Source organism: Entamoeba dispar, genomic scaffold (assembly GCF_000209125.1).
Source record: "Entamoeba dispar SAW760 scf_1105229462035 genomic scaffold, whole genome shotgun sequence".
NCBI classification, from domain to species: Eukaryota; Evosea; order Mastigamoebida; family Endamoebidae; genus Entamoeba; species Entamoeba dispar.
Window position 1 is genome coordinate 4,290 of NW_001854991.1, and position 8,217 is coordinate 12,506.

Genomic DNA, 8,217 nt, shown 5'->3' on the forward strand with positions numbered 1-8,217 from the left:
ATGTTTCCTTCAAATACAAATAAACATCCAAACATACCTATGAACATCATTTCAGTTTGGAACCATGTTTTTCAAATGAATGAACATCTCCATTTAATCCTTCTCCTTCAATTGAGAAAATCATTTTTTGGAATACAACAGTGCATGTCCCAAAAAGGAGCATACCTGCAATAACAATGGCTTTAGCTAAGAGTGATGCCATTATCAATAAAAAATAATTCAATATTTTTAAGTTTTAGTTTTTGTTTTCTCTTTCATATAGAATCTTCCGTTTATTCTTTTTTTACCTTCTCTTTTTGAATGAATCATATCTTACATATTTAAAATGCAATTTCTGAGTTTTATTTGTTTATTATTTAATTGGTGATATAGTATCTTTTCGAACTTTCTCTTAATTATTTTTCATCTTTTTCTTGAAGAGCCTCTAAGAGATCTATTAAATAATTTTTTTGCAATTCAAATTATTTTTTTTGTCTCTTCAGTAAGAAGAAGAATAAAACTAAAAAAACGTAGTTTATTTTATTATAAATGCAATTTAAAAAAAAAAAGAAAAACATAAAAAAAAAAAGAAACCAACTGAGAAAAAAGAACAAAAAACAATCCAGAAAGTCACAAGATGAATAGAATTACAGGAACATTATTATTAATTCCACGAGAACAATACCCACAAGGAATTCGAGAAAATTTGAACGAAACATATAACAGTATAGTGAAAGTAATTCGAAATTATTATCAATGGAAAGTGATGATTAAAAATTTCTTTCATTCACAGTTATTTTGGGGAATTATTTCCATGATTATTTGTGGGTATTGGAATAGTGTTTTTCAAATATATGCTGATTCAATTGCAGGATTTTGGAAATATAAACATCAACCATTTGTGTTAATGGATATATTTTTTGATATATTACCATATGTTCAATCAAATAGAATATCTGATTTATATTTAAAGTATTGTATCGTTATAACTATTATAAGATTTTTATTTACTCCTTTACGTTCAATTATTCTTAGAAGATATTGTTTCATTCAAGCTGTTATCTTTCTTTTTAGAGGTTTTAGTGTATTTGCAACATTATTACCAAATCCAATGATTAGTTGTAAGTCAGATGCAATTGGAAATCCATTTGTAGAAGGATTTTATGTAATGTTAGGGTATCATCATACATGTGCAGATTTATTGTTTTCTGGTCATACAGCAAATTTAACAGTGTGTGCATTTATTTGGGAATATTATTCAGAAAAAGTTCCATTTTTTAATCCTTTGGTCGAAAGAATTTGTGCATGGGTTATTGCATTTATTGGATATTTTATTTTTCTTGCAAATCATTTCCATTATTCATGTGATGTATTTATTGGATTTATTGTTGCTGGACTTCTCTTTAATTTATATCACACTTATATTAAAACGATTTCTACTAGAAATAACTTTTTTAATTCTTTCTTAAGATGGTTCGAAGAAGACTCTTTAGAAATTCCAAAATTAGTGAGACTTGCTTCAAAAAAGACTCTTCTTCAATAGATTTATTGTATTCTTTTCTGTATAGAAACCACATTGAATGTAATTACATTTATTTTTAATAATTTTAATATTTTTTAGATTAAACATCAAAGTTTTCATTAATTAATTAAATTGTTAAAATTATAATAATTTAAATTATTAATAAAACTAATGAAACCCTAACAATTAAAAAATTAATTCATAAAAACATTAATGGAAGAAGTTCATCCTATCTTTGATTTATTTGAAAAAGCTAATACACCATTAACTAAAGCAACTTTACTTTCTATTGAAACAACGATTCAATCAAAAAAATTAGAAATTAATAACATGACAGTATACTCATTATTAGTTGAATTAATTAATCAGTCATTACCTTCACCACAATCAGTCAAAACATTTGAATTACAAATTCAATTTTTACTTCAAATAATTGAAAAAATTCCAAAACCTATAATTGCTAATGATTTAAATAGAATTTTGCCATTAATTAATGGAGTTCAATTATACTATAAAGAAAATATAAGAAATGTTAAATATTTATTTAAAATATATTCTTCGATTATTCCTAAAATTCCAAAAAGTTCATATGAACAATTAAATACTCATATGACTGATTTATTCGAATCATTAGAAACAGTTCCAGATAATTGTGAAACTACTTATGGTCAATGTATTATTACTTTAATTTCAGAACCTTCTTTTAAATCTTCATTTGGAAAGAAATTAGTTAGTACTCTTTTAAAAAAGTTATCAAGTAAAAGTACTCCTATTGTTGCTAAAGCTTTACATCTCATTTCTCGTCTTCTTTCAAAATTATCAGGAAAATTAGCTAATTCATTAATTAATAAATTAACAGAATTATCTACTACTGCAGTTGAAACTCCATTGTTAGTTGCTTTGTATAAAAGCTATACTTCTGCTTTAATAAATAAAATGGAACCCAAAGTCGTAGAAGCTATTTCTAATTCACTTATAAATCATCCACCAACATCATTTGATATTCAGTCATCAATTGCTTATTCAACCACATTATTTAATCTTCCCATTGCAATTTCAAAGTATAATACTCAATTAGCATGTGAAACACTTGAAACATGTATTAGAATTGTTGGAAAATATTATCTTGATGCAGGAGAGAATGCAAAGCAATATACTGATTTATTAGGTAACATATTAACAAGAGCATTTACAGAACCATTTGTATCAATAGAACCAAGTCCAGTGAAATATGTTATTTCATATGTTGTAGAAACTTTATTTAATAAAAAGAATCATTTATTATTTGAAGAAACATTAAAAATAGCTAAAAAGATATTTATTCATGGAAAACCTAATTTTATAAATCAATTTGCTCCTTTATTAACTTTAATGAATAAGTTTTATGAAAACACTGCTATTAGAGAATCTGTTGAAAAATGTTTAATTTCATCATTTGAACATTTAGGTGTTAAATGTGTATTAGAAATTCTTCCATTAAATTTAGATGTGTCCATTGTTCAAAGAGGAAATGATGGTAATCTTATTAACCATAGTTATCTTATTTCGATTTTATTAAAGTGCCATTTAAGAGAAGAATTAAAATTTTATTATTCATTATATCAAACTTGTATTCCAATGATTAATAAATTAATTGCTAAATCTGTTGAATTAAATACTCAAGTAGAAACTAAAAATTTACAAATAATTAAAAATCATTTTATTTCATTACTTCTTGTATTTATGAATGATCCAACTGATTATGAATATTTCCCAGAAATGATTGATCTTATTATTGAATATTTAAATGATGAAGAAAGAACTAAATTAGGATGTGATATAATTAATAGAGCTATTCTTCATCATATTAAACAACCAGAAGTTATTCAAAAAATGTCTCAAAAATTGGTACTAACATTATTTAATGTATTATCAAAAAAAACTACAGTTCTTCAACAAAAACCAATATTAAAATGTATTGAAAATATATTAAAACAAACACAAGGAGAAATGGCAAATATTTTATTTAAAAATGTTATTGTACAAATTATTAAACATAAAGAAATACTTGAAAATGATATTACTATTATTCGTACCGTTGGGCTTATTAATTTAAGTATTTTATTTATTCCTGCTTTAAATGAATCTTCTATAGAAATTTATTTAAATGCTCTTGTTCCAATGTTAACTGTTAGTATTCAAAGAATTGTAAAATCTACATTAAAAGCATTAGCTGAACTTACTAGATTACAAGGAACTTATATGTTTAATAAACATCGAATTGATATTGAAACATGGTTCGTTATGGGAACATATAATGATAAAGTATATGAACGTGCAATTCTTAGAGGTTATTTTGTTTATTTAGGTGTTATTAAATCATTAAGTAGAAACGAATTAAATCAAAAAGCTGTTGAATTCCTTGCTTTAGTTATTCGATTAACAAAAGAAAATAATAGAAAAACAAGAGAAGAATCATTTGAAATGATTGATAAAATGGGTATATTATATGATGGAAATTATAGTAAAGTACTTGAAATGATTTGTGCATTTATTGGAGAGGATCCTCATATTGCATCATGTGCATTCATTGCATTAGGAAGATTTTTAATTAAAGGATATGACCATTTGTCTGAAAATACTAAGAAAGTAGTATTTGATATTTGTATTAATAAATTAAGTAAATCAAGAGAAGAGAATAAAAGTATTATTAGTACTATTAAAGCATTATTAAAACTTGATAACGATATGTTTAAAGAACGTATGCCTGATATATTAAATGCATTTGGTAAATTAAATGAAGATAATAGAAGATATTATCGTATGGAAATTAAACAATTTATTGAAAAATTAATTAGAAAGTTTGGAGAAGATACTGTAGAAGAAGGAGTTGTTGGAGTTGGAAAAGAATTAATTCAAATGGCAAAGAAATATAGAAAAGATAAAAAGAGAAGAGAAAGAAAAGAAAAGGAACGTGGAAAAAGTATAAAAGGAAAGAATGAAGATAATGAAGAAGATATTATTGAAGGATATGAAAGTGAAGATGAAAATGAAGAAAAAGATGAAAGAAAGAGAATGATAGAATCAGAAGATGTTGACTTATTACAAATGAAGTTTATAAAAGAAACTGCACCAAAGAAAATGAGAAAAATTGGAGAAACTGACTTCCCAGTTGATGCTGAAGGTAAGTTAGTAGTTAATGAAGAAGAGCAAAATAAAAGTGAAGAAGATGTTGAAGAAGAACAAAATGAAGATGGAATGGAAAAAGAAAAGAAAGTAGTTGAACAAAAAACACCCAAAACAAGAACCTTTGAAAGAAAGTTGTTAAAAAAGAAACTTGAACAAAGTGAAAGAAAGAAAAAAATTAATGATGAAGTTGGAAAGAGGTTTAAAGCTAAGAAAGCTCAAGGAGATGTTATGAAGAATGGAGTACAGCCATATGCCTATGTTCCATTAAAACGATCAACAAAGAAAACTAAATTAGAAACAGAAACAGCTTTTAAAACATTAATGAAAAAAGATAAAGGAACAGTCAGTCTAAAAAAACCAATTAGACTTTCAAGAAAAAGAACAATAAAGAAATAAAGATTGAATAACATTGAATGGTTTTTTATAATAATAAATTTTGTCATTACTTTTATTAAATGAAAAATAATAATTTTTTGGATTAGAAGAAATTGTTAAGGTTCAATGAACAAAAATGATAAAAGAATAAAATAAACTCTATATTATTAAATTTTAATATAGTTTATTAGAAATATAATTTTAAAAGGTTTATATATTTTTTAATAATAAAATGAGAAAAGATGTTTTGATAATTTGAAAAGAGAAACAATTCAGAAGAAAGAAAAAGACTTAAAAAAGAACTTAAATCGTTAGCGGATGGAGAAAGTGGAGGAGGGGTATCATACAATTCATTTATGGAAAGGAAAAGTGATAGAAGAAAAAGAAATAACATATTATATATATAACGATATGGAAATATTACAAATTGGAAGGCAAGTACCTATTATTTTAAGAAAGGCATATCTTAAATTACATCCAGAAGTTAAAGGAATGAAAGAAGAAGAAATGAAATTAAGTTTTGAAATTGTATTTGATAAAGAATATTATTTTGTTTGTAAAGATAAGTGTGAGTATTGGTATTGGATTAATAAATTATCTTATTTTACTCATAATATTGGTGTTCTTGGATTTCCTTTATTAGTTGCTATAAGAAAAAGTGGATGGAGAGTTCCTAATCCAATTTATAGATGTATTGAATATCTTGAACATAATAATGGTATTAACGTTGAAGGAATTTTTCGAATGAATGGAAATGCTAAGGACATTGATAGAATAAAAGACCTTGTTGAACATGATCAAGATATTCAATTTACTCAAGAAGATGATTGTTTTATTGCTGCTTCATTTATGAAATTATATTTAAGAGAAATGCTAGAACCATTAATTCCATTCAATTTATATGAACAATTTATTCAATTACCTAAAGGAGGTTCTAATATAAAACAGTTTATCTGTCAATTACCTGAAGCAAATCAAGATACTTTATGGTTTATTCTTCAATTTTTAAAGAAAGTTATTCATAACTCTGAAAAAAATAAAATGAATGCATACAATCTCTCTACTTGTATTGCTCTTACTGTTTGTTCTCCTCAATTAACAAAATCAATTGACCAAATTGAATATACACTTGGAGCAGTTGAATCTTTTAGTTTCTTATTAACTCATTTTGATGAAATGTTTTGTGAAATTGAAAAGAGAAACATGAATAAAGGAATGACTTTACCAACATTCCCTGCATTCTCTCCTACTTGTGTTGACTTATCTTCTATAGCACAAATAATTAGAAATGACATAAAAAAAGGATTTCGTTCTTCTTATAAGAAACCTTCTTCTGGATTTTCTTCTCCAATTGCATATTCTCCAAGAGGAGAAGATATACAAGGAGAACATCAATTTAATTTTAATCGTGGAAATTCACCACCTCTAAGTCCACCACTTAAAAATGATTTAAAATTGTCAAAAACTAGTTTTTTACATCATTCAAATAGATCAAGAGCTTCTTGTGGGGATATTCTTGAAATTTTAAGTCAAGAAAATAATACAAAGAAAAAAACTGATTCGGCACTAATCACTTCTTCACAAAAACAAATAGATACTACTATTCCTGGAAAAATATGTCGTTCTGATCCCTTCTTTATGAATCCAGACCTACGCCAAAAAGTAATCGGACCAATTAAATCTCCTTTTGATAAATATAATGGTGATGTAATTTCAAAACAACCATCTATGTAAAGAGGAGTATTTAATATTTTAATTTCTTTTAATTGAATAATGTTTTCATTAATTAATGAATAATTTTATTTTTTTCTTTTCTAAGTATAACCAGTTCATTAAATGCTTTTCTTCTCTATTAAGTTTATTGTCAGAAGAGTATCCTTAAACAAACACAGTTGGTCCTCAAATTATATGGTTATTAAGACATAATATTATATGTGTTAATAATTAAATTCAATTCTAGTCACTATAAAAATTTAAAACAAAAATTATTTGATAAGTATAATTATTATTGTTCTTTATATAAAAAGGAGGTTTCTCAGTTTCTTTCATGCTCTCTTTCATAATTAAAATGTTTATTTTTATAACTTACTTATCAAAAAGGAATTTCCGTTGCAATGTTTCTTGTATTTTTTTGTTAATTTATTAAAAAAGAAAAATAAATAAAATAACAAAAAAGGTAAAATTTGATATACAACTGGTATTAGATTTAATTTTATTCAAAAGTTTTTTGTGTAATTAAAATAATGTGTTTTAGATATTATATAATAAAAGAGAATATAACTAATTTTCTTGTTACATAAATTTATAGAACTTATATAATGAAAAGAATTATTCAAATTCAAAAATTTTTATATTTTCTTTTAAAATCGAATTTCAAACATTAAAAAAAATAAACCAATAAAGTAAAAAAAGGAGAATTTTTATTTAGTTCTTTTTAGTTGATTTCTTTTCTTCTTTAGCCCAAACTGGTTTTGGAGCAATAAATGGGATCTTTTCAACACCGCCAACATAAGGTCTAAGGACTTCTGGAACAATAATACCATCTTCGCATTGATAATTTTCTAAGATACAACAAAGAGCTCTTTCAGTAGCACATAAAGTAGAATTAAGCATGTGGACATAGCTTTTGGTTTTGTCCTTCTTGTCAGTTTGTAGTCTTACTTCAAGTTCTCTGCTTTGATAGTCAGTACAATTACTGCATGAGACAAGTTCTCTATATTCATTAAATCCTGGGAAATATCCTTCAAGATCATATTTCTTAGCAGCGGCATTATTAAGAGCTCCTGAAACGATATTAACGACTCTGTAAGGAATCTTGAGTGATTCAAAGAAATCACGTGCATTTTTAATCATCTCTTCATGCATTTCCCAAGATTTATCAGGAAGTGTCATACAAAATTGTTCAATCTTTTCAAATTGATGAACTCTAAAGATACCCCAAGTATCTTTTCCATGAGCTCCAGCCTCTTTTCTAAAGTTAGTAGAGAATCCCATATATTTAATTGGTAATTGTTTTGGAAGAATCCATTCTCCAGCATGGAGTGCAGTTAATGGTTGTTCTGAAGTAGCAATTAAATACTTTTGATCATCTAATTCAACATCTTTACCAGTTCCAACATGGTATAATGTTTCATCGAAATCTGATAATTGTGCAGTTTAGCCATTAATCTCTC

At 25.4% G+C, this 8,217-nt stretch overlaps 5 protein-coding genes across 5 annotated transcripts in view, besides 13 other annotated features; 3 read left to right on the plus strand and 2 right to left on the minus strand.

Moving 5' to 3' along the window:
- EDI_353660 (uncharacterized protein) overlaps positions 1 to 35 on the minus strand; it is a gene marked incomplete at both ends in the record, with an annotated part of 684 nt that extends 649 nt beyond the window's left edge. Inside the window, one exon of the mRNA XM_001733420.1 lies at positions 1 to 35. This exon is cut by the window's left edge and continues 649 nt beyond it. Within this exon, the coding sequence (XP_001733472.1) occupies positions 1 to 35 (35 nt within the window).
- A 502-nt stretch (positions 36 to 537) lies between these two features.
- Positions 538 to 572: a microsatellite.
- Positions 573 to 616: 44 nt separating this feature from the next.
- Positions 617 to 1,522, plus strand: EDI_353770 (sphingomyelin synthetase, putative; the record flags this gene model as incomplete). The annotated part of the gene is made up of 1 exon (XM_001739185.1): positions 617 to 1,522. The coding sequence occupies one exon, from the start codon at positions 617 to 619 to the stop codon at positions 1,520 to 1,522; it is 906 nt and encodes a 301-aa protein (XP_001739237.1).
- Positions 1,523 to 1,569: 47 nt separating this feature from the next.
- Positions 1,570 to 1,669: a sequence feature (AT_rich).
- Positions 1,670 to 1,714: 45 nt separating this feature from the next.
- On the plus strand, positions 1,715 to 5,065 carry EDI_353780 (uncharacterized protein; the record flags this gene model as incomplete). The annotated part of the gene is made up of 1 exon (XM_001739186.1): positions 1,715 to 5,065. The coding sequence occupies one exon, from the start codon at positions 1,715 to 1,717 to the stop codon at positions 5,063 to 5,065; it is 3,351 nt and encodes a 1,116-aa protein (XP_001739238.1).
- Positions 2,004 to 2,057: a sequence feature (AT_rich).
- Positions 3,172 to 3,206: a sequence feature (AT_rich).
- Positions 4,415 to 4,453: a microsatellite.
- Positions 4,458 to 4,572: a microsatellite.
- Positions 4,682 to 4,771: a microsatellite.
- A 21-nt stretch (positions 5,066 to 5,086) lies between the features above and the next one.
- Positions 5,087 to 5,144: a sequence feature (AT_rich).
- Positions 5,145 to 5,204: 60 nt separating this feature from the next.
- Positions 5,205 to 5,278: a sequence feature (AT_rich).
- Positions 5,279 to 5,362: 84 nt separating this feature from the next.
- On the plus strand, positions 5,363 to 6,778 carry EDI_353790 (uncharacterized protein; the record flags this gene model as incomplete). Its single annotated transcript, XM_001739187.1, has 1 exon — positions 5,363 to 6,778. The coding sequence occupies one exon, from the start codon at positions 5,363 to 5,365 to the stop codon at positions 6,776 to 6,778; it is 1,416 nt and encodes a 471-aa protein (XP_001739239.1).
- A 7-nt stretch (positions 6,779 to 6,785) lies between these two features.
- Positions 6,786 to 6,853: a sequence feature (AT_rich).
- A 155-nt stretch (positions 6,854 to 7,008) lies between these two features.
- Positions 7,009 to 7,070: a sequence feature (AT_rich).
- A 98-nt stretch (positions 7,071 to 7,168) lies between these two features.
- Positions 7,169 to 7,212: a sequence feature (AT_rich).
- Positions 7,213 to 7,276: 64 nt separating this feature from the next.
- Positions 7,277 to 7,411: a sequence feature (AT_rich).
- Positions 7,412 to 7,468: 57 nt separating this feature from the next.
- On the minus strand, positions 7,469 to 8,038 carry EDI_353800 (seryl-tRNA synthetase, cytoplasmic, putative; the record flags this gene model as incomplete). Its single annotated transcript, XM_001739188.1, has 1 exon — positions 7,469 to 8,038. The coding sequence occupies one exon, from the start codon at positions 8,036 to 8,038 to the stop codon at positions 7,469 to 7,471; it is 570 nt and encodes a 189-aa protein (XP_001739240.1).
- Positions 8,039 to 8,217: the final 179 nt, after the last annotated feature.